This window comes from Chroicocephalus ridibundus, chromosome 1 (assembly GCF_963924245.1).
Source record: "Chroicocephalus ridibundus chromosome 1, bChrRid1.1, whole genome shotgun sequence".
NCBI classification, from domain to species: Eukaryota; Metazoa; Chordata; class Aves; order Charadriiformes; family Laridae; genus Chroicocephalus; species Chroicocephalus ridibundus.
Genome location: NC_086284.1, coordinates 32,181,415 through 32,206,891, shown reverse-complemented (window position 1 = coordinate 32,206,891; position 25,477 = coordinate 32,181,415). Strand labels below are relative to the sequence as shown.

The window sequence follows — 25,477 nt, the reverse complement described above, 5'->3', positions numbered from 1 at the left end:
GCAGCTAAAAATGAGTGTATTTCTTCTCGATAAGGTGCTACACAGTGATACTGCCATGCATATTTTTTAAAGCTAATCTTTTTCTCCATAACTTTGATATACAGCAGATTCAAACTGGGTTTCTCATAGGTCCTCTTTTTCTGAATGCCCACATAAAAGAAAACTAATGAAATATAGAAAAAAACCTCTCATAATGAGCATGTAGAGCTTAATAATAGAAATGTGATAGGCAGTACTATTCATTGTGTGACTGATAAATACCTGGAGAAAAATTAGAAGCAATGTCTAAATTTGAGGGTGCATTTTTACAGCAAGTTTCATATTTTTAAGCAAGATGGACAAGTGAATTTTCCACAGAACATTTTGGTGTTCTGTGAAGTTTGCCTTTCTATATAAAGAGCTCATCTATATTTGTTTCCCACATGCTTCCAAGAATGATGTAGCATCTGAAATTAAAAATATTTTTCAGTAACTATCTTATGAAGGCTATCCCTGCTGACAAACAGGAAAAGGAGAGAATTTTAAGCATGCATTTTTGCAGTTGCATGAAACGGCAATTTTTGAAGACATTGTAAATCCCATATACTGTAAAGCTGGAAAACATTTAGTTTACAAACAGGCACAGGAGAAAAGCATGTGAGGGAATAAAACACTGCCATGTTCAACAGCTATTGAGAGGCAGCTCTACTTGTTGCCAGGAGATTTTACCTTTTTTATGTGGTTATCTTTTGTGGATATAAGTTCTTTGGATTTGCATGGGTGATTGAGGAAGAGGCCTCAGAAGCCGAAATCTGGCTCGCTGTCAACAGAGCAGTTTTAAATTTAAGCACTGAATCAGTCAAAGTGCAGTTTCGCTCCCACACTAGTTCCCTTCTTGCAGAGTGAGAGCAACTGGAATCAGATTACCTAATGGCTCAAAGGGGCACGGGTTGAATAGTTTGGGCCTAAAATTTAAACGCCATAAAATAGTTTTTCTTTATTAAAGGCCTGTTCTTGGGATTATTAATATTACCCTTATTATTGTTGAGCAATTCATTAAAGGAATGTTTTTCTTAGTAGCTGCAAAGAGGCCAACCTGTTTATTAAATTGTCCTACTCCTACTCAGTGGCTCCTGTGCTTGCCAGTTTTAGGTGAAAGGTATGCAAGATGTCACTATGTTGCCAGATCATGTAATGATCATAATTTTGCAGGAAAGTTATGTTGCGCCAATGCAGAACATACTACTGTGATTTTTGGCCAAGGGATTTATTACCCTTCCTCTTGTAACAGAAGTAACAGTTTTGCAGACAGGAGTATCTAAACACAAGGCAGACAGAAGAGCTGGAGACCCTCCAGCTCCCTCCTCTCTAGGCCACCCTCTCACCTGCCGGTTTGGATTCTCTCCTGCTTGTCTCAACTGTCACACAAGACGCGATTACCTACTTTTTAAAACAAATTTAGTTTGTAAAACTCAGAAGAATCTCACCCTGATAAACCAAAATAAATAAATTTTGAAAATCAACCCCCAACCAACCAACCAACAAAACAGAAGATGGAGCCAGAGAGCAGCTTTTAAAGCAAATTGCCAGAGAAGATGGGGAATTCAGTTTCCTCCAACTCCTAAGCTTCCAGCAAAACTGCGGATGAGGAATTGGAGAAAGTCCCCCAAGACTCTGGTGCGGTACAAGGGCATGGAAAGTGGTTCCACAGTGTGTGAACGCATCGGTTCGGAGCAGCGCTGCTTCTTCCCAGAGGTCTTCTGTCGTCGTCCTGTACATGAATCCATCAGCTGCTATTATTGCTCATAGGCAGGCAGCCTAATTCTGCTCTATCAAATCGAAGGAGTGAAAGGCAACCCGCATCAAGAAAATACAAGCCAAAACTAACAGAGGGAAGGATGTTACCTTTAGCATGGTGGCAAGCCAAAACACGGAGTAAGAGAAATGACACTAAGAAACAAAGAGGTGGTAATATTAATTCAAATATAAAGTAAGCCGCATTTTCCAGCTTGTTTCTCACTCCGTGTTACGGATGGAACTTTCTTGCAAGAAAGTTCAAATAATACAAGTATACCATACTAGTAACCACACTTTCTACTGATGCAGAATTTATGAAAAAGAACCTTAAAAAGAAGTAGTCATATGTATTTCCTTCCATGTAATTTTTATGATTAACTGCAAAAGGCACACACCAAAGGAGCATCATATAATTCTTAACCTTACCATTTTTTGAATGTAGAAAAAGAACTGAATAAGCTTGCTTTTCTTGGCTTCAAATTCAGTTACGAAGTCATCTTGCTTTTGGTCCTAGCAATGTTTTAATCCATGCAATTTAACCTGAAAACTATGACAGAAAATGAAAAAAATCTGCTAAGAAGTATTTGTAAGGTTTATTTTTTGTTGCATTTTCCTTTTTTTTTTCAATTATATGGGGAAACACTTTTCTAAACTACCCTAATTTTGCTTCTGTAGGTACTTATTAAACTTGATGTCTACAGCGATTCTAACTTGAAGTCTTTTAGTCCGTTACTTTTTGTCATTAGGGGAAAATTTTTTTTAAGTTTTTGACTGAATTGTTGTGGCAATGGTAGATCTGGGAGAACACTCAGGTCTTGTTAGTAATTTCAATGCCTTTTCCACCATTACAACAATATTCTTTTAGCCTGTCAGGCAGAATGCAGGAGGAAGCTCCAGGTGTCTGTCTCACTTTGAAATCTTTCTATTTCTTCTCTGATTCCCTTTCTCCTCTCCCCAGTTTTCCATGCGTTACTTTTTGTTCCCTCATTCACAGCAAAACTGCTTTTGTGTGCAGTAATTTCCCAACCGTATTTACCAATCTTATAAGGGAGAGAGAGTAGAGCACTGACCTCACATTTAGACACCTGGTAAAATGATGTACTAGACCTCAGGACACCTTTCTATTATTCAGATGCCTTCCTGGTCTTGTGGAGGAAGTCACCGTTACAGATAAGCTTTAAAACATGCCCTTAAGATTTTTATCTTGACTGGCTGCTGGAGCCTCTCTTGCATTGTGTTTTTGGTTGAGTTTTTTGGTTTTGGTTTGGTTTGGTTCTTTTATCCCCAAGGGTAACTTATTTCCAAACCTTTATATAAAGCATGTATTTGATTTCAGTGTATTATTATTTGGCTTTGGTCCAAAATGCATGTCCCCTTTCAGTGTTTTCCTCCAAATAGTGTCTTAAACCCCGAAGGAATAGTGTTGGATGTGAAACCTGAAACTGTTTAAGGATATAGGAGAGACAAGGTTAATAGGGAAATGTAATATGTCTCAATAGGCAACTGAAGAAAATACAGCCAATTTGGGGGATACGTAGGAGCTACTTCCAGTCCTGTACACTACGCCTTTGCCTATCAAGACACAAATTTTCTCCATTACTTGCTTCCTTAAGGGCCTGTTTGGCAAAGAGTATTCTGGGTCTCCCAAGTGCCAGCAGTCTCTTGTCTCCAGCACGTTGTCGGTCTCCGTTTAACTGTCAGCGATGCACAGTGCCCAGTCTTGAATGCAAGCAACTGCAAAGACAGCAGACCTTGCCAGACTTCATTTTTAAAAGACGTTTTTAGATACGCATCCATTCTGAAAACTATCAAGTATATGGGCATCTTCAAAGAATCTCTCACATGTCTCATCAAGTAGTGAGACAAGCATTTCTCTCTGTAGGTCTAGCCTAGGACCGCAGGATCATCCATAGCAGTAAGAGGACTGGTCTTTGCCTCTATAGTAGTAGTTCCCTTCTAAGAATTGTGAGAAAGAGATGTTATCTAGTGCAATCACACATCCTCTGGGAAATAGCTTGAGACTGCAGATTCATTTCCTATAAGCCATTATACAGCCATCGCCTGTTGCTGACCGGACCTTTCCCTCCACAGCACACTTGTGAACCTCAAATAGTTTAGTTGAGTCTTGCAGATACTGCTTGTTTGTTTAGTATAACACAGATTACTAAACATTGTGAAAATGTTGTTTCTGCCCCAAAGAATTTACTGTATCTTTCCTCTGTTGCCTACACCTACTACATAGGCAACATAAGTGCCGAGCCGGCAGTCAGGATTTTTTCTGTTGCTGACATTGCTGTATATTACTCACAGAGAAAAGGTAAACTTTTGATCTTTGAATTTTTCATACCTCAACTCTTAAAAGTCTCCTCAGTTTTTCTGCTGATGGGCAAGAGCACTGAATTTTTTAACGGAGAGCTGCTGCTCGTCGGCTTAGTGTGGGTAAATTTAAAGTTACAGCTGAAATAACGCTTTCCAATCTGCTGACGACTTCTGCGATGTAGGACAACAGTTCAGACGTTGAGCGTGATTTTCCAGAATCTTTTGAGACAGATTATGAAAGTTTGGCGTATACCTCAGGAGGAAGTGCTTTGGAAGTGCTTTTTCACTGGCTTTAGCACAGAGCTTTGGGTAAGTTACCCGACCTTCTTGGACCTCAGTGAATCCGTCAGAAGAAGGGAGTGAAGAGTAGCATCTTGCTGAAAATGAGCTGCTGGAAGTCTGTTGCATTTCCCTTGGGAATAAACTCTCCGACGGTGAATTTCTACTGCCGTAGAAACTGCAAACCTGCTACCAGGCCCTGCCTGCCCGAGGCTTCTACCGGCCCTCACCTCTGCCTGGGCTGGCCCCGTGTTCTATTTCACCCCTTTTCAACACCGAATACTGAAATCCACGTAGAAATCTTTCAATCATGTAAACCTTGCATGGTGCAGAACGTACTACAGAAAGTTTAATGCAAGTTTGCTGTTTTGTGACGGCAGGAATCCCGTCTTTACCTCATGTGCTGACCATCAGTCCCAAGATAAACTCGGACAGGAAAAAGTAATGTAAAAAGAGGGAAGAAATCGCCCCTTTTAATCTTTGCTCCCCTTTCTTTCGCAAATGGGTTAACAGCAATGTGCCTGCAGGGCGGACAGCGAGGCAGACGAACCGTGCCAAGACAGGAGCACAAGGCTCCTCTTGTCAGAAGCAGGACGCGTTTACCCGGCTGCCCCCTGAGGGGTATTTGCGCTCGGCCCGAACAACGCACACCCCTGGGAGTGCGGCCATTGAAGGAGACGTGTGTTTAAACCGCCGTCTGCCCGAAGGTTTTCCCTCGCAAAAGCGCGGTGCCGCAGCCCGGTCGTATGACATGGCGGCGGACGGCCGCCATTTTCCTCCCCTCAGACCGCTGCGCCCCGCCCCGGCCCGGCCCGGCTCGGGGGCGGTGCCGCCACCGCCTCCACCGCTGCCCCACTGGTTCCTGATTCCCAGGGACGGCGTCGCCCGGCTCCGGCAAGTCCCTCCTCCGCCTCGGCAGTGCGGGCCGCCTCCCCCTCGGCCGCAGCCTCCTCCGGCCGCAGCGGCGGTGCCCGCCGGCCCCGCGGCGCCCATGGCGGCGGAGCCTCAGCCCAAGGCGCTGACTCGCAAGCCCCTCCTGCTCAACAAAGTGGAGGGCTCGCAGGAGGTGGTGAACATGGCAGCGATAGTGCCCAAGGAGGATGGGGTCATCAGCGTCTCCGAGGACAGGTACCGGGAGCGGGCGTCCACAGGTCCTGTGGGGCCGTAGCGGTGGTCTGTCACCTCCCGCCATCCCCGACGAGGGATGGCGGGAGGTGACAGGTCCTGCAGTGGTGATCCACCACCGTCGCCGGCGAGCGGTGGTGGTGACGGACCACCACCATCACTGACGCGACGGGAGACTCCACCACCGGAGTCCAGGCGGGTCGCGGTGTTCCCGCATGGGGACGTGGCTTTAGGCGGCCACAGCTGGTCCTGGAGGAGAAGGAGCTTGGGACGGGGGTCTCCCGCTTGGTGTCCATCTCCTCCTCCACCGCCGTGTGGGTCAGGGCGGTGGGTGGGCTGGGGCGCTGCTGAAACTTGCAGGACTTGAGTGACTTCTTTAACGTGGGTAAAATGGGATCTGAGATCGCCTTCATCACAAGAATTGCCGGGGGGCGGGGGGCAGACTGTGGAGATCTTTGACCTTGCCTAAAGGTTGCCGTGGCATTGGCTAAAACAGTAGTTTTGGTTCCCTTTTCCCCTCTCCAAGCGTTTCTTGGTAATTGTTTAAAAATACCATGTGTCAGTGATAAGATCTTGGAGTTAAATCCCGTGTTGTAAAGCTGCCAAAGAGCAGAATGTTTTCAGGCCGTTTTGCCGGGGTCTGAGGCTGCCCAGAGGCAGCTTTGTCTCTTCTGAAAGAGCTCAAACTTCGTTCAGCCCTGCAGCCGGAGCTTCAAAACTCCATCCTGAAGGTGCCTTCCTTTAAAGCAAGAGCTTATTTTTCTTGCGGAGTCCGTAAGTAATTATTTTAAGCAGAGTTTCTTTGCAACTCGGGTGCATGGTGTAACCTGTGTCCCCAGCTTGAAAGACAAATGTTGCCCAAAATGTGTGAATATGTTTTGATTCTCAAGGGTTTGTGGGTTTTTTTGGACTGTTTCTCTTGGATGCCTGTTATCCTGTTGAGTGTCTGCTTTTATATCTCTGCTAGCTTTCTGGAAAACTGTCAGTATTTCTTTCATCTTGTTTTTGTCCTCACTGTGAGTTACTCTTCAGCTAGTTGTCAAATATGTGCAAATTTAAGATCATTTAAGTTCATCTAAGCTGTGGTCTTCAGGTGAACTCTCTTGCATCATAGCAAGAGAAACTGAGCTACATAAAACAAGTACGCTGTCACAGGGACTTAAAGCAGAGTTTTATATTGCTACGTGTTCATGATTTTATTGTCTTTACGGTTTTTATGTATTTGTTGTGAAGCTGAAAAAAGCTTCAGTGTGTTTTTGCACATTTAGTTTGTTAGGCTTGCTCAGCTGTTTCTTTTTCTCTGTAGTGAAGTATTTCTGAAATTCACTTGCTCTCATATAGGTCTGTCTCTCAATCTCTGCCTCTCCTCTCATCTCAGAAAAAAATAAGTAGCTTCTGCTGTTTTAGCACATATGACTTGTTGAGAATAGATTGATTTTCCAAGTTGATATTTCTATGTAGAGAAAGGGATTGATCAGAGATCTTTGTTTCACCAATAACTGAGATGTCAGGTTCAAGAAACAAGTGGTGAAGTGGAAGCCAGGGGTTTCACACTAAGAAACTTGCTAGTTCATAAGCAACTATCCCTATTCCTTCTCATCCCAGGGCAAACCCCTGGTGTAGTTAGGTCCTGCTTGCTGACGAAACTGGGTGAAGAAATCTGCTGCTAGATGTGCTGATAGATACCTGAAGTTTTGCTCATGATACAGGATAGCTCTACAGACACTAAAATACTGTAGTAAGCCTGGAGGTTCCCAGGCTATTTTCTGACTGAAGGAACTAACCAGGTAATTTGCCTGCTTGTGGGGCTGGTTTGCAGTGTCTTTGAGATGCTATAAGCTACGATCGTGCCTTTTATTTCTTTAGGCATGAAGAGGTTGATTGATGGCTTTTTCTTTCATTTTTCCACCTGCATTAGCATTTTTATTGTAATTAAAAGGTTCAGAGACTAAAACTTATTTGGAATAGCAGGCTGGGAGTTAAGCTTGGAGATTTCGGGATACCTGGGGTGAAAGCAAAGTTTACCAGATTTTCAATACCTGTGACTTATGGTTAGGCTTGTGCAGATCCTTATGGTACCTTTTCCTGTTTGGACCTGCCTCCTAGTGTTACTGTTGACGCGGTTGTTTAATGGCCTTGGAATGTGGAGAGCTTTTAGAGATTCCTGGAAACTGTAAGGGATGGTTCAGGAGATGTTATCTGTCTTTTGTTAGTGTTTCCCAGCCTGTGATATGTACTGCTCGTATGAGAGAAATGTTCTGAAACTTTTGCAGGGAACTTCAGCTGGAATGACTGTCCATCTCCAGCACTTGCTTCAGGCTGGGGAGGACAGGTCTTCTGGAGATGAAGAGGAAGGAGTTCTCCGTTGGTTTGCTAGTTAATGGCTGAACATATATATCATTGTTGAAGTTGCTAGTAGTCTTAACATACACAACAACTAGATACCACTTTAAAGGTTTTCTTCAGTGCGTGATGTGGCTCTATACCAGTAAACTCTTCAAGGCGGGAGCTCCATCTCTAGTCTATTTTTATGACACCAGTGGTTTTATTTGGTTTTAAAAGCCACGGAAGTGGTTTCAGCTATAGCTTGCAGACATAGTCATGCATTATGTAGCCCTGAATCGTTGTATTTGTACATGCATGCACATATTTTAGGAAATAAAATGAAAACCAAGTGATAATAGAGAGTGTGGTTATTCCTCATAAAGGATGACATAGATGGGGAAAGAAAGAATCTCATGGCAGGGCCAGGATGGAGGGGGGGTGGGGGCAGGGAGGGGTGTGTACATATTTAGCTAGATTATCTAAACTTTACGTAACCTGCAAGGTTGGAGTTTCTCTTCAGTGTGCATCACCTTTGTGCTCTACATTTTTTTTCCTCTTCTGAATCCTAGTCAGTCATGTTAGTTGAATGGTGTGCATTGTGTCCTAATCTTAATTAATTTGGCTGATTCCTTTCTAGGGTAAAACAGTCTGAGCCTCTATCTCCTTACAGTACAGCTGGTGTGGATTGGAAGGGATAACATGTAACTTTTTCTAAGGAAAGGGGATGCACCTGTCTAGGCAGGTGAGAGTTAAAGGAGTGGCAGCATTTGTTATCCAAGAATGTATAAATCTGATGCAGTAGGGCTATAAGAATGAAATTATTAGCTTTCATCCATGCGTTTTCACCTGCCAGCAAATGGGTGGAACTAACAGATACATATATCTGAACGTGTAGAGTCTTGAGTGATCCATAGCATCGAGTACCCTAGGTGCTACATACGAAGCTAAAATGGGATTTTCCTAATGTGCACAGCTGGCCCTAAGTTGTCATCAGCTTCCTGTGTGTTAAAAGCATACACTACCTTTTCAAAATTGCCGAACATCCTTGTCTTTTGTTGACTTCAGAGGGAGATGTGGGTGTTGGGCATGTCTGAAAACTAGGTCACTGGCATGTCAAGTTGAGACATATCAACTCTGTGCTCCAGAGCAGATTTAGTGTCATTAATCTTACCTGAGCATGGGGATACGGTGGGAGAAGTGCACTGACTCACACAGCTTTCAGTTCTGCTTGGGAAATACACTTCTGTATTTCCCAAGAGCCTGCCAGTGATGTGAGTGCTCATTCAGCTGGGTGTCCTATGTGATGATTGTGTGTCACCGTGCAAGACTGGCAGGAGGGGGCTAGGTGTCATCGTGGTAAACCTGCGCTTTGCCACTAGCCATCTTTTTTTTCCGCTAGTTATATTGTAGGTGAGGAAATCTTAGACACGTGCTGGTGTAGGAAACTTTCCTGATAATTATGAGCTCTGGTCTGTGCCCTCTTTTGGGTGGGAGTTCTGTGCTCACTTCCATGCTACAGAACTTGGAAATGTAAGTGTTGCAGTCAAGAGCTGTTCTCCTTGAAGTATTCATGGGAGGTAAAAGTTTTCATAGTTAACTGAAAGTGGTCAAAATCCTCTCCATTTAAAAAACAGACATTCTAGTCTCCTAGAAGGTGACAAAACCTAGGAGAAAAATATTTATGCCATAGGATTTTTATTTATTTATTTATTTATTTATTTATTTTAAATAAGGGAACAGAGACCTTTGTTTTCTCCCCTATCTCATGTCATTTTAAGTTCTTTTTGAACTGAGATGTCTCAGCTTCTTTATGGATTGCTGTATAAACAGTGAGCCTGGATGGTTTGTCATGTATGTGCATATTGGTATCTTCATCTTACAGAGGGAAAACTGTGCAGAGCTTGTATTGCCAGGTTTGAGTTACAGTTTGAGGTTTTTAAATGTAGATATGCACTTCAGCTGTTGTCCAAGGCTTGTCTTCTGGGTAGGTTAACTAGCAGGTATTAGGGGGTACAAAAAATGAATGACCATCTGGTGTAGGTGAAATCTCAACTTTGCTAAACTAATGGTGTACTAGGAAAGGGAATGTGCATGTGTGACAAGAAATGTGGGGGTTTTCTTGTCCAGATCCAGAACATAAAACATACAGCATTATTGTTCATGCTTGTGAAATACCTCTAATGGAAGGTGGGATTCTTCACTCAGCACTGCATCCCAGCAGGATGCGAGGAACTGCCAACCTGTTCGTAAGCTCTTTGGGTTTCCTTTCTCCTGTGGTGGAGTGGTAGAGAGTGATTTCTTCGCAGAGCTATGGTTTCAATACAGGTTTGTCATTCTCATCTAAGCACAGAGCTCCGTCACTGACAGCTGCTCTGCTTTGTGTGTGGCTGTTGGTTTGCAGCAGAGGTGCAGGTGATGCAAGAACTGATTTTGATGCTGGCTCTCTGTGTATGTTCATCAGTCCAAACCTGTAGGTTTCACACCCAGGTTATTGCAGCATGAGCAGTAGTTCAAGCAGCACAGAAGGTGTGGATGCTCTTCACAGGTGTAAAAAGACATGTCCCTGCCTAAAGGTTCTTTAAATCTTTATAAAAACATCAGTCACTGATCAAATTGTTGAGAGGAAATGAAGGAACTCTACATGAACAGTGCAAAGGTTCGTAAGAGACGTATTGCTGTAGATGCAGCTTGTTTGCTCTGAATGTTTTTTTAAATGCATGTGTTGCAACTTGATGACTGTGTTTGGAATGAAGCTCAGGGTGGAGGTTAGTGCTGGCTGTTTGAGTTAAAGAAGTGGATACTGGCAAGAGGTTTAAGAGCAGACAGAAGGTCCAAAAGCTCTTGGAGTCAGAAATTGTTGCAGATGTTGAAAAGCAACTGTTCTTGATTTGACTAACATGTATCCTGTTGAGATGCCAAAATCCTGGGAGTAGCACATAAAATGTTTTTCTGAGTACTTGTTTGGGATAATAAACTCTACTTAGTATCTTGTGGCAGACCTTTCAATGTATTTTTTTTAACCCCCTGTGGCCCTTTGTACCACCAGGAGTTGACTTCTTGAAGTTTGCCAAAGCACCTTGCCTTACGATGCTCTCCCCCGAGTACTTAGTATCAGTTAAAGATTTAAAGCACAAGCATTTAGTCTTGCCTTGCTGATTTGAGTTATCCTTCAACTGCTAGCTCATACAGGTCAATGCACTAATTGGTGCAACTCCTGCAGTTGTATTAAGTTCATGTCTTAACTGCAAGGTGGCAGCTGCAAAAATGTGATATGATGTGGCTTTGGACCACGACTTGTACAGACCCAATTTCAGCAGCAGAATTAGGCATCAAAATAGAGTGGAACGTTAGATGCCCGAGTGTTGTAGAATCAGAGGTGCGGTGGTTTTTACTTTACTCACCTCTGTGTTTTAGAGATTATTCATATCTTACAAGCTTTATTTGGAATAAGAAGAGCTACTCAATACATCTTCCGTTTGCCTTATGGCAGCCTCTTTTTCTGCCGGTTGCTGAACAATGCTCTTGAGTTGCAGCAAGTTTCAGGATGGAGCATCCGCCTCCCATATTAACCAGTTCTTGTTTTTCTTCTTGTCTTCCCTGACCCCGTCTTAATTTCACTGGCATCTGCTTACACAGAGACTGGCTCTCTCATCAGTGTGTCTTGTATCTGTCAGGCTTGGTGACCTTCCCCTGCAGCCTCTCCAGTTCTGCAGCTGAACAACGCTCCTCGCTGAGAGGATACTGCACAATGCCACCTCTGTGTGTGCCCTGTGCCCCTGGAAGAAAAACAAATGCTGATTACAGATTATGCGCAACACAGAGACAGCATATAAGTAAAAATGTACTGTTGCGGGAAACTTGTTGGGTTTTCTCCTAAAGCTAAGGATGACTAAAGAGGCAGTGATGCTACAGAATTAAATGGCTGCAATACCTTAAAATAAAGGTACTGCAACAGTTTTGAAGCTAGCAGGATAGTTCAGTAAGGCTGGCTTTTCATTGAGGGTCACTTAGTGAACTGAAGGTCTCAAACAGCAGGTGAAGTTGTAGCACAACAGAAATTTGTCAGTAGCTTGTTTGACCTACCTTGTAGGATTTTGGTTACTGAGGCAGACTCTTCTTTTCTTTCCCTCTCTCCAGCTGCACCGGTTCCTGCATGGTATCTGCTGACAGTGACCTGTGCACAGGTTTCCCAGCAACATCTTTCAGCTATGTGATAACACATGCAAGAGAACTGCTGGAAAGTGGCACAAGTTTTGTAAAATGTTGTTTGTAACAGCCTAAGAGAAAAAATGGGAAGGAGAAAATGGGAAGGCGTAATGCAGGCACACTACTGCTCCTCTGCTCAGGAGCTCTAAAAGCTTCATAAATGACATGCAATGCCCTAAGGAGAGCAACTGGCTTTTGCACAAGTTTCTTATGTACATCACTGTGTTCTTGTGCCCTGTAACCTCTCAGACATTGGAAGGCCATTTGCATTAAAGCCCCCCAGAAACCATGTTTAATTGCCTTGCCCATGGTGCTTCTGTCACACACCTGTCAAATATGATTCATTTTATATAAAACTCTGCCAGTATCTGCGTGTATTTGCCCAGAGATTTGATGAGAATTGCAGTAGTCCCTAGCATAGTCTGTTGCAAAGACAGGAGCAAGAAAAACCACAGCTGTTTCCCTTCTGCATATGGCGTGAGGGAGTGATGGATGCAGCCGTGGTGCCGCAGGATGCGGCAGGCTGGGGTGGGGCACCATGGAAGGGGACGGGAGCAGTGGCCGTGGGGTGCTGAGAATAGCCACAGGCAGCGGGATGCATCTTGTTCAGCAAAGCCTTGTCCTGCATGGGTCATCTTAGGAAAGAGAAAATAAAACTTCCTTCTTTATACTTCTGTGAGGTGAAGTATGAAATGCAGTAAATGGGGAAACTATAAAACAAACATCTGCACAGGACCAGCACGTACCCCAGCAAGTAGGTTGGGTGAGTGGCTGGAACAAGCCCGGAGAAGAAAAAGGACAATTTTGTGAAAGGAGAAGCAGGAGAGGGCAAGTTTACAAGGCAGCCCTCCAGGGATAGAGCTTTACATAATCATGAAACCATATGCATCTCTCAGGGTTCTTCATATGTCACAGTCTGTCTGCCTGATGGCTTGAAACTGTGCATAAATAATGGTCAAAATGGATATTTGGCCATCAGGAAGCAAGTAAAAAATTTTGCAAATTAGACTGTACTGAGATTTTAGATAGACAAAGTGCAGCCTTCATCCTCATAAAAGGGAGAACAATTGTGGAGCCTGGGTTAAAAAAAGTTGTGTTTTAATTTTTTTCCTAGTCAGGCTGCAGGAAATAGTGTTGTGTAACTAACCTTGGCCAGACTTTGAACATATGGGCTTTGCTTGTCATACCATGTGTATTCACCACTTAAATTAAGTTTTTCAGGGAACTCTTAAGGTTTTGAGCACCGAATCGAAGGCGATGCCAAAGCACAGTTCTGGGTAGAAGAGCACTGCTGTTCTGCTGCCAAGTTTACTGAGAAGTTTGATCTAAAGTTGTCTTTTTTTTTCTCCAAATCCTGTACTGTTCCCTCTTACTGTGAGGTAAAAGATCGATGTTCTTAGCAGGTTTTTGAAATAACGGTAGTGATTGATCAGCCCCAGAAGGCAATGCTTTTGACCTTTACAAGTCTGTAATAGCAGTTTCAATAGGAGTTGAGTCCCATGGAGAGAAATCTAAGAAAAATCTGTCCTAATGTGAATTGGCCTATTTTGCCACTAGGTTGAATTATCTGGATTAGAATTATCTGGATTCAGGTGATAGAGCAAATACAGTGCCCTGCCTTGAAGGGATGTGGAGAGAAGATCCTTGCCTATGTTTAGAACATGACAGATAATGAGATTTCATACCTCCAGCAGAGAGTGCAAAGTTGATAAATTTACCTTTGGCTTCAAATTCACTTATAATAACAAATAAAGGCTTAATTGTATTCTTAAGCAGGTGGTGCATCTGCCTCATGGAATACTTTAGGGTCTTAAAGTAAACAGCTTTTTTTTTTTTTTTAAAGCTCTAGTAAGGTCTAATCATGAGTTGGTGCTAAAGTTTTTACTTTAGCTTAAAAGGTAATAAGGTATAGCAAAAACATAATTACATTTATGCAAGCTAATGCATGCTAGACAATGGGAGATGAGAGAGGGTTTTGCAGTTGGTTCAGATAAGTGGTACGTATCCTCTTAGTACAATAGTTTCAAGATTTAGATGTATAGGTATCAACAGTCTCTGACTTCCACACTATCCACGGCTTGGAATAAAAAATATATAGACAGTGACTGAAAAAGGAAATCCAGTAGGTTTATTGTGATGCAAGATAAGATGAACCAGGAAAGCACTGAAAATTAGTCTGTTCTGTTGCTTGCTTTCTTGTTGCTGTTTATGTTTTCTGAAGCAGAACAGCAAAGCTTATCTTATAAATGTCTCCTCTGATTTGGACACTTCTCCAAGAACATATACACTGAGTTTTCTTCCCTTGCAGATGTTGGCTGAATATAGTGTTGAACTCAATATTCTGTAAGGTGTTTTGGGGCCAGTTTATTACACAAAGATCTGGAAGGGATTGACTTTTCATTTAAAACAGTAGGCTCTTATCTCTCTTAAGAGACAAGTCCTCATTAAGTATTTTGCCCCCTTCATGTATGTTGGAAACTTCAGGAATCTCAGTGCTGTGAAACTGGAAACGGTGGCTTAGATTTTATTTGTAACTAGTTTGCACTCAAGTTACTTATGTGCTGAATTAGCCTCACTTTTAATATTTTCCGCTTGGTACTTAGTGTTATTAAGCTGCATCTTCTCATTCCCCTACTCCGTCCCTGTTTTCCTGTTTGATACAAGGAAATTCTGCCCCCCCCCCCCCCCCCCCAGCTCTGTGTTTTGCTAGAGCAGATGTGGGCTATGGAGTCAGCCAATGAGTGGTTCAAATTGACATTGCGAAGGCCTCATGTTTTCTAGTAGCCTGCGCATGGCACAGGATGAAAGTAAAATCTCTAAGGTGACCATGATCTCTAAATCTTCTGCTTTGATGGTAAGGACATAGCCTGTGGTCCAACCTAGCTTTTACTGCATGCAGGGTTGATTAAAGACAGCTGCAGCATTTTGATGTCAGGGGAAACACCTCTATATGGTGTCTTGGCTGGACTTGCCTTTACTGGCTCTACTTTATTGGCTGTTTCAGCAGCTTCACCAGCAATAAGCTGCTGCCAAAGGCCGATTGCACTTCTGCCATTACTGGAAGTCTCATGCCTGTCCTGTTCTCCAACGTCAGGCATGCAGCCCTTGTGCCTGCTCTTGTCCTCTTGGTCCCATTGCTTCGAACTCCTGTGGCACAGGAGTCCTTGGTCAGGCTTCAGTGTAGCCTGCTTTCTGCCAGCCAGGAGCTCAAGGGGAGGTGGAAGGGCCTTTGCTGAAGAGCCCTGCATTGGCTTCCAGAGCTGAAGGATTGTTTTTAGTGTGCTGTGGTAGTGGTTTTCTTCATCAGTACCTGCTTCTGCCTGTACTAAAAGCTAGAGATCGAAGTAGAGCACTATGGTAGGTGTTAACGGGGAAAGAGAGGACCAAAGCTGGCCCAACATGAATTGTGCTGAGGGTGGGAGGTGAGAAGATAATGTATCTATCAAGTCAAAATTGACACCTTTGGCTTTATTGTACCCAAAGCCTGGACTAAAGTTATTTAATGACAGGAATTAAAAAGATGATGCTTTTTGCTGAAGTGAAATTATACATTTTATTCTGTCCACTGAGCCCTATTTTATGTCCCATTCAGTCAGAATAACTATAATTAAGCTCCAAAAGTGTGTGTCAGGTCTATCAGAGCCTTGCCTTAGTAGCTGAGGCTTTTAGCCCTGTCTGATGAGCAAAAGCCTGTCTGATATTACCTCATGTTTTCTAGGTCGCGTTGCATCTGAAGTGGGGAGTAATAGAAGTTTTTGAGACTGCATTAGCTGCCATTGACGGCTAAGAGTGGACATATGCTGGATGTCTTCAGGCAGGAGAAAGCAAGAGAAGCAGCTAGCCTGAGAGTATCAACTGTGATGGGCGGTAGACCACTGTACTTGGCACAGCGTATTACATAGCAATGGCTGGTTACACAATGTATAGGTACTAATCCATTTCCAAAGAAGAGCACAGTCTCTTCCCTTCAGGAAATGAATCAGACTTCATAAGCAAATCTCTTCTTGCTAACTTCTGCAACTGCCAGTAAATGAGTGGGAATACATAAATCCATCATCATGCTTTCAAAATATCAACTAGGAAGTGATCCTGCTGGACTTCAGCAGGGACATCAGCTCAGACCCATACAAACACAGAACTTTCAGGTTCATGTTCTGAGTCCTGTTGTTGCTAGATTTATTTGTAACCAAAAAGCAAAAGCATGTAAAATTTTGGAGAGCATGCTATGTTGCTTGGAGTCCCATGGCAGCCTGAGCTGCGAGGCACTGGCGGATGAGGAGCCCTGTTGAGTGTGGTGGGCTGTTGCAGAGACATGCACTCAGCCCTGCTGTGGGCAGAGTTTCTGCAGGCTGTGGACATTGCTCTGGGGGACATTTGGGATCTCTGTTGCGTATCCCCTCATCTTCCTCTCTGTACACTCTTTATCATTGCTTGTATGGTGAGGGAGCAAAGGACAAGCAGAAAGGTAGGAAATCCCATGGTAGCTTGTGCTGCCACTTTAGTTCCAAAGTTAATTTTGGAGTGAAAGATTAAAAGCAAAGGTAGTTTTTTTTTTTTTTTTTTGTTAAACAAGGAATGCTATAAATGCTGGTGGTTATGGTCTTTAGGTTTCCAGTGGTTGACTCTTCCTCAAATACTTTGGCTAACCAATCTTAGATATCAGAAAAAGCAGTAGGAAAAGGGAGTTATGAATGTACTGATTGTTTAAAAAAAATTTATATGCTGTAGTGCCTGAAAATGTGTGAACTTTATCTGAATTCTGAAAGTTTCTGTGATTTAGGATGTTTTTACTCCTCCTTTCCCTCCTCCTCAGTAGGTTCTTTGGTAGATAAGAGATAAACTTGGCGAGGTTTTCCTTAATAAGTTTTCATTAACAGGAAACCAAGCCAAGGAGTCTCCATCTCTAACTAGTTTCATCCACAGCATCCTTTTAGTCACAGCTTATATTCATCTTTCTAAAAACCTGATGACTTAGAAACACTTTTTTGAGGAATCAGGAATAAACATCATTGTCTGCTTTTTATGAGGTGTGAACACACCTGAATGAAGAACCCAAGGAGTGCCAAGGTTGAGGTGACCAGCAGGAAGCTTGGCTAAACCTAACAAATGGGTTGATGTGCCTCGTTCAGTGTCTTCCATGGTCTTTCCTGTGCTCTACAACTGAGCTTGTGTTCACATGCACTTTTTGACACGAACAGACATTTTTACATAGTTTAAAGAGCCAGCTTCTTTTAGAAACAAGTATAATTGTTATTCAGCTCTTAATCACAAAGACAGGACTACTAACTATGTAGGTAAGTAATTTTGTATACAGTGTCATGTGGGAGAAGTAGGTAAATAACCATTTTGACAAAAATTCTGGATGCAGGTAAAGCAAATGACATGGGTAATTGCTTAGTGATCTGTGTTCGAGAGTGTTGCATGTGGATTAAAAAGTGCAAACAGTGGTTTCCAAAGGTGGTGTGTATGCACGTATTGACACCTCAGACTCAATGGTGTTCTTCCAGAAATAAATGATACTGCCTGTGTTTGCAGGCATGCTCCTAATTTGAAAGCCAGGCGTTGTGATACTGTGAAGCATTATCCTGGCAATGCTCCTCTTTTTGTTCATAGTTTGATTTCCCTTTATGGCTGTGCATGATGACTGTAGTGAAGCCAGAAATTTCTGTTTATTCAGTTGCTGGCCAATACCTTTACTCTGACTTCAGGCTAATAAAAATGAAGGGTGGAAAATGGCAAAATATGGACCACCTTGAGATATTATTGCGGTGTGCAAGATAACGAGAAAGGAGGACTCTTGTGAGCAGAAACAGAAAACCCCTTGCTGTTCCGACTTTCTGTTTCTTCTAAGCAAGCCCCGTATTGCACAGGGTGGTGTATGTAGGGCAGACTTCAGCAGGATCAATATTGTTCCTCTTTTCAACGACTGCATGAATCAGCTGGGAGAGACAGGCAGCTGAACCCAGGGCCACTTGCTATAATGACTGTGTTTCTAACGAATTAAGTAGCATGAGGACATGTATTCAGGCACGGAGATCTGGCTGGCTGTACTGTATGGTTCGTTGGTACCAGGCACTGCTGTCACCATGAGCCAATTCCCACAGTGTCAGACAATTCCCAGACAGGGTCTGGGAGTCAGCTTGGACCAGGGACCATTCCTCGTACACAGCTGGGATGCAGCTGCTGGTTTCTGCGCCAGGTGGCCTTTCTGCCAGAGACTGGTCCCAGCCCTGTGTCATTTATCAATCCAGGTGTGTTTCACATCTCCAGGGCACCCAGATCATGTGGCTGTCCCTGCTGGTGGGGAGTCAGATTTGCCTATGGGAAATTGGTTCTGTGATTTTAAAAAAAAAAAAAAAACAAAAAAAAAAAACAAAAAAACACAACAACAACAAAAAAAACCAACCAACCAAAAAAAAACCCAACCCAACCCAAAGCTGCTAGTTTAAACAAGACACAGCCCTTAAAAGTGGTCTTCCTGCCTAAACATTTCTGCTGGTTTGAGATCTGTAACAATAAGTTTAATAAAAAGTCTGAATCTGAGACCAAAAATAGTTTGAGATTCTTAAGGCTGACTTCAACCAGATGTCCGGGGGAGGGCAGGTCTCCCAGGGCCACAATACTGAGGAGAAATGCATGCACCACCAAATTCCTGCGTGGGACATCGGCCAGCAACCCATGAGGCCACAGCCAGGGTTGGAACCCAGCTGGAGCACAGAAGTGGCACTCGTGGCCTCTGTGGCCACGTCCTCCGGTCAGACCACTGTGTTCTCTTGCTGCAACTCCATAGGCCCAGGCATTGGACCTGTAGCCTGTCTGAGTACATCTCCTCATGTTCCTCAACAGCCATCAAGATTATTTGTCTCCATGAGCCTTTGTTTCTGACACCCAGGGATGTATCTCTGACGGGGTTGAGAAGCATGTTGTTTCATCATGTCCTGTAGGTCTGGGAGACTGGACGTGGATTTCTTTACACACCAGCTTGTTCCCTGCTTACACGGTCCTAGGGTGACATCCTTACAGTGGGCTTGGTGCCAATGCAGCTGCACTGGAGCTGCTCCACATACTGCCAGTAGAAGAGTCCAGGCTTCACTTCTGAGAAGTGTGACAGTCCCTCTGCTGTTTCAGGCCAAGTGAAAGCTTTGGTCCTGTATTTTTGAAGTCATAGAGCTAAGCTGTAGTAATGCCCAATTTTGAAATACAAGCCACTAATCATCTACCCCTTTGAAACACATATATAGTTGGGTGTTATGTGCTGAAGAGAGAATTCTTCATTGAGGTGATCCAAATATAGAGAAAAGCTTGGAGAAGATCAAGGAAGTCCAGAGACCCTCTGCAGGGAGGCTTTACCTAAACTTTTCATCTTTGAAAAGACCTTCAGTCATAAAAATGACATTTCTGCTCCTTTCAGTCCCTAAACTACTTGAAAGAAATTGAGCATACAGTTGCCACAGACCTTACTCCAAGCATTGTTTTCCACACATACATCTTTTCATGTAATGAATGCTTCAATAAGATCTTTGATGTTGCTGCCAAATGACTCCAGAAAACCCTTAACAGGATACGAAGGTTGTATTAAAGCTTCAAGGTGGACAGAAGATAAGAAACTTTCATTTCCTAATAAAACTGGTGATGCCACAAAGGAACCAAGAAGAGGAAGTGTGCTACTTCAGTAGCTTGTGAGCTCTCTACCTGAGAAAAGCATAGGAATCTTCAAAACATGTTTGCAGTAGAAAGCACTGTACAGCTTGAGATGCTTGTTCTGTAACTATGACATAGGTCTTTCTGCCTTGTCCAGTTTACCTGACACTGATAATGTAACAGAAATTACATATGTCGTTGGGGCAAAGGCTTGTGGAGAGAAAGTCTCTCTTCTGTAGTCTTGCATAGCTTATTTTTGTACAGGCTCTTTCCATTTGGGTAGTTGGTTGAGGATTAGGATTCACACGGTATTTATTTCAGTCCTTTTTTTTTTTTTTTTTCTTTTTTTTCCCACCTCTTTATCCACTAATGTGGGGACACTGATGTGTCTCCCATTAGGAAGAAGTAGTAATTTGCTTTTGCTTCAATATATAAGCAAACACTAAAATTATCGGGGTTGGTTTCATCCTGCTCCGGGGTCATTTGAGAGTTTTACTGCTGACCTCATTGTGAGGCAGATCAGATGAGCGCTCCAGAAGCGCAGCTGATATTTGCATTACTGGGGAAGTGCATCTACAGCTGCTGCGGTAGGCAGGAGGATGATCGGCATCCCTTACCTGTCACTGACACACTAAGTGGGATGGGGCAGTGGTGGAGTCAGGAAATATGTGTTGGATGTAGCCTTGTTGTTCTGACACTCTTTGGCATGGTGCTACCCCATGGCGGTTGCATTCTCCTCCCGCTCCTGAGCTTGGCCCAGGTTGCTAAGCTGGGTTTTGTGTCTTGGAGCCAGGCTTTCCAGTAGTGAAGAGTGTTGGGTTTTCCTCATCTTTCATGGTGCGTTATTGTTCCCTCCTGCATTGTGAGGAAAATTATATATTCTAGTTTGGGTTTCTTGTGTGGAATGTCTTGTTATAAGAGCCTTCTGTGTTTACTCCTTTTCTACGAAAAGTTTCTTGGTAAGTTTTTAATATCATTTTGACTGTTCTCAGGATGGTTGGTCTGAAATTATCCTCTGGTATGCATCCTCTGATACTAAGGAAATTGTGTCAGATTATTTTAGCCCAGCTCTAAATTGTTATAAGGTTATTATTGCTTTTTTAAGGTCCAAGATAAGAGGATCAAGAAAGCAACAAGATTTCTTTAGAATCATGTGTACTTTGAATACTCAGGGCGCAAAGGTTTTATAGCAGTCTTTATAGTATTTTTCTACAAAATCTACTGCTTTTGCTGAACCACAAGATTGCACTTTCTCGCTCTGGACTCAAACAGAAATTCTACTCGGCCTCCATTGCATCAAATTTTATGGAAACAACAATTTTAACCAGATACTAAGAGACAGAGGCAGATTTGGAGTCAAATAAACTTAAATTATGGATAGCTATCCATTATGCAGAAGTAACATGGAAATAAACAGAACAAGATGTTTAACTTGGCTCCCCTTCCTCCTATGCAACTAAATTGATATTGTTTCCTGAAATCACAGATCGGAGTGACACTGGTGTTGTCATTTGGCGACACATTATGGTTATGTATTATCTGAAAAAAATTAGGCAATTGGGGGGAAAAAAAATCAATTGCTGAAGCTGAAAGTAGAAATTGAAAGTTTCTTTGTAGAGGAAGGGAACATATGATCATCCATCCTCCTTTGCAGAGAAGTTTAATTCTTGTTGGTGCATATCCAGTCTCGATGTTATGTTTTTAACTGCTGTTGAACTAGTTGCTGTGGCTTTGATAAGTTTCTGTAGTGGTTAGTTGCTGTTGCAAGAACTTAGCAGGTACAGGTGACTTCTGAGTCTCCTGGGGAGAAAATGGCCAGGCTAATGTCCATCCTACCAGCTGACTCAGCATCAACTGCTTATTTAATTATCCCCCCCCTGCCCCAACTCGTATTTGAGATTTGATTCTGGGGAGGGTGGTGTCAATCTCCACATGCTCAGGAGATCTTATAGCCTGCCTTGTCCTAGTTGACTGTTCTTACAGCTAAAGTGTTACGGAGTAAAAATGGGTGTCAGGAGGTGAGCATTTGGGAGCCAGGTGTTTACACAGTCCCAATTAGGATTGCAGGAGTATGTCCAGGTCTGTGGAGGATGTGGGATTTCACACACTTGGCATTTTGCGTTGGGTGGCTTGAACTGCCATGTTTAACGAAAGTCCCATTTTTGAGTACCTACCTCTTCAGTAGGAGCAACGCTCCCAGACCTGGGCCCTTACCTTAGACCTGCTGGTGTTTGGTATCCCTGTCCTTAAGTTCTCTTGTGAAGCTGGGTTACGGCGCTGCTTTCTCTACCTGTCCAGGACTGATTTGGAAGGGTCTCAAACATCTGGGTTTTAATTTTGACTAATAGTAATATTTTGTAAATAATCCATGAACAGGACCTAGTTTGACTCTGTGGTGTGTGTTTACTTATTCAAAAGCTAAGCTTCTTTGAACCAAAAAAATGTTTTATTCTTGAGACTCAAGCTGGGGAGGGAACAAGAGGAGAAACTTGTGAAGAGCCAGTGCTGAGACTTGAAACTTTCCATGAGCATTTCAGAGGAAGGCAATTGAAGTGAAACATTTTCTCTCCCTGAAAAAATATACAGTGAAAATGTTTTATTTCAAGTACAAATTTTGCAGTATGCGGTTGGGAAAAGATCACTTGAAACTGAGTTCAGATAGTCTGCGTTGGTCATGACTTCCTCTTTCAAACTATCGTTTATTTTCCTCTATGCTTATTTTGCAATGATAGATAGTGAACCTTTGTTGCCCTAAATGCCAAAAAAAAAAAAAAAAAAAAAAAAGTCCTGTTAACAGGAAACTGATAACAGCCTAATGGATTTAGTGTCCCAAGTAGCACAGCCAGAACATCCTATCTGTGAGGTACCAAGGTAAGTGGAAGTGCATTATCTGGAGAAGCCTTAATGTAGGAAACAATTTCCATGTTAGATATTTGGAGGTTGCTCACAGGGTAATACTCAGGTGTCAAGTGCAACTGGAAGGCTTTTCATTACCCTCTCTTGACTCTTGACACCGCCTCAGTGCTTCATAAATACAAAGTGTGAAGCTGGCCTTCTCCCTTCTGGGGTTGGGCTGACTTCATGCAGACTTCTTGATACCCCACCCCAGTAACTGGGATGCATGGAGAGTCTTGAGGTTTGAAGGGTTCATCTTCAGCCTGTTGCCTCGATTTGGATAGATTATTACCAAAATACTGTGCTGTTTCAGTTTTCTTCTCTAGGGATTACCGAGCCAGCTGCTCGCTGCTGTCCCTACTGCAGGCTTTTTATCATTCATACTTTATAACCTGTTCCCTACTGCTTATTCTTCCCATTCATGTTTTATCTCTAACACAGCTCCTTTCAACTCACTCTCTCCTTTCCTCACCTTCCTGTTTATTCATTCTTTTGGTGACCCTGTCTTATCAATTAGAAATTCAAAAAAGGACAGCTGCTTCCTTCCTGCATGAACTCTTGGAGCAGCTGCACATCCTAATGCTGACTGCTGTTAAATACCAATATCAAGCAGTCGTCTGATATGAAAAGTTAAAATGGGGCAGCTTGGATTGGGAAAAACACTGGCACCAGAAATCTGATTAAAATAATCTTGAGCATTGGTGATGTGAAAGGTGTTTGGCATGTTTAGCAGTTTTTATTTGCCAGATGTTGTCTTCTGAAAACCTGAAGTACCCATTGTATCCTTCTGTGTTCCAGCAGCTCCTTTCCCATCAGCAGCCCATAATAATTCCCAGTTTGTTAATGGATTTTTTTAAACATGTTTAAATATTATTAAAATGCATTCAATTGTTTTGAGTAATTGAGAGATGGTGAATGTGTGATGCCTTTCAGGTGATGGGGAGTGGGCTGGGATGCTGCAAGCAGTAGAGAAATGGAAATCAAATGGGAAGAGATTCTTTCTTTTGCAACGGAGGGAATGGCAGTATTTGCCTTTGCCTGATCGTTTCAAAGCCATGTTTGACTTAGTGAGGAAAGAGACAACAGCTGCTTGAGCAGGTATGTGGGCTACCTCTGCAGTTGCTTGAGGGTGCACAAATGCTGAAGGCTTGTTACTGCCAAGGAGAGGTGACCTTGGTAGCCTGGTATCTGCTGGTTAACAGGTGTTTCCTGAAAACAGGAGGACTGGGATGCAGAGGGAGTATCTGCACCTTTCACACACACATACGCATCTAAAGCTTATGTTCTTGCCAATAGCATGAGTATTTTTAAAAGGCCAAGTCTTCAGGACTTGCAAATCACTGTCATCCCTTGCTGAACCAGAGTGCTGGAGCCAGAACTCTGGGGAGAGAAATAGCATGGTTCAAATGTGCATAAAAATGAAGGGTGCCAGAGGAGCAGACAGTGTGGGATGACTGGGAGAACTGATGGGAAAAATTTCTCTAAGCTTTTAAGTGCATGATTTGGAGTTTACACTACTGGACTGTCTTTTTGGGTCCTATGTCTGAAGTAGGGGTTACTGGTTGACCAGTGGGAAAGCTAGGATGTAGATCCCCAATGTTCAGTAGCATCTAATTAGCATGTAGTTGCCATGCCATGAGCTTTTTTTTCCTTCTACAGACTACAGAAATATTTTCCTTTTGAAAATTTGATCAAACAAAACTATTAAATGCTCTGGCACAACAACAAAAAAAAAGTCAATAGGAAAAGCAAAGACAAACCTTGGTCTTTCAGACTTATGTGAATGAAGCATTTTAAAGGTGCAGTGCCAGGGGGGAAAAGATGCATTTGTGAAATGATCTGGTTGTTGCATTTCTAAGAGCCTTTGTTAGCTTGCATTTATTTATATGGTGCAGCACAGATGATGAAAATTTGTGTGTATTTCCAAAACAACCCTTTTGTTCACTGCAGTGTTCAAGGTCATAACTGTTCTGGGTCTTTCTTGTAAACTTGCTATTCCTGTTTATTGGCATGATTTAGAGCAAGCTGTCCAGCTGATCTGTTTTAGGGGCCAGACCCTGTCCACAGGACAGCTCTGTCTAATCTCTTCTCCCTCTTCCCCTCCAACTGGAATAAAAATTGATTATAAAAATTGTTACCTGCTACTGGCCTCTGAGTAAATTTTTAAAATACTGCCTTTCGTGTGTGCTACCTCCCTCCGGGTTCTCAGTAGTTGGGACATCTCCGAATTAAGTAAACTGCTATAACTGGTGCAGATTGTTAATGATTTACATTTCTTGATAACTGCTCACAAATTGTGTATTCCAAAGCTCACTGTGTGTGTTTGATAAGAAGACACAATTCATTTGTATTAGATATGACATGTGCAAGAGACTTACTGGACTGTCAGGTCGTTCCACCTGGATGTTTTCAGCATGTCTCAGATACCAGAGCAGGAGAGTGGGAGGAGGAACTGCTTGACACAGCAGAACACACATGGATTTTGAAACCAAAAGAGTGGGCTTTAGTTTGTGGAAAGCGTATCTCGTGGCTTGAGGTAACTGGATGTATCGTCTCAGCCTTTTTGCATAGTAGCTTAACTGTCTGCAAGGAAAGCTGTTCCTCCCCTCCCTGCCCTCCGCGTAAGAAGCAATCCTGTCTGACCTGTGAATAGCTGAGCCAGAATTACAAACCTGATTTAGCGTTTCAGGCAGTGCTGAGCCTGCAAGGCAGCAGGATCATAAAGGACCCTTCCCTTATGTACTGCCTTTACCCATCTCAGCTCATGTTTTTCCCTGGCAGATGCTGTGATCTGATTTTACGCTTTAACTAATAGCACAAGGATTTACTTGCCCAATGGGTGGTCTCTAGCTGTCTTCTACCTTGTATTACCATTTAAAATCTTGTGTCCTCTGCCAAGGTCAATGATAGA

General features: G+C 42.9%; 1 protein-coding gene across 2 annotated transcripts in view; it reads left to right on the top strand.

Moving 5' to 3' along the window:
* The first annotated feature begins 5,242 nt into the window (after window positions 1-5,242).
* The window catches only part of WDFY2 (WD repeat and FYVE domain containing 2), a 67,176-nt gene continuing 46,941 nt past the window's right edge, over window positions 5,243-25,477 (top strand). The window contains exon 1 of one of the 2 annotated variants that reach the window (XM_063333717.1): window positions 5,243-5,502. In XM_063333717.1, the coding sequence (XP_063189787.1) occupies window positions 5,366-5,502 (137 nt within the window). In that variant the 5' untranslated portion in view covers window positions 5,243-5,365. Of the gene's footprint in view, window positions 5,503-6,216; window positions 6,274-25,477 lie in introns of those variants that run through there. The other variant, XM_063333724.1, reaches the window with a different exon arrangement.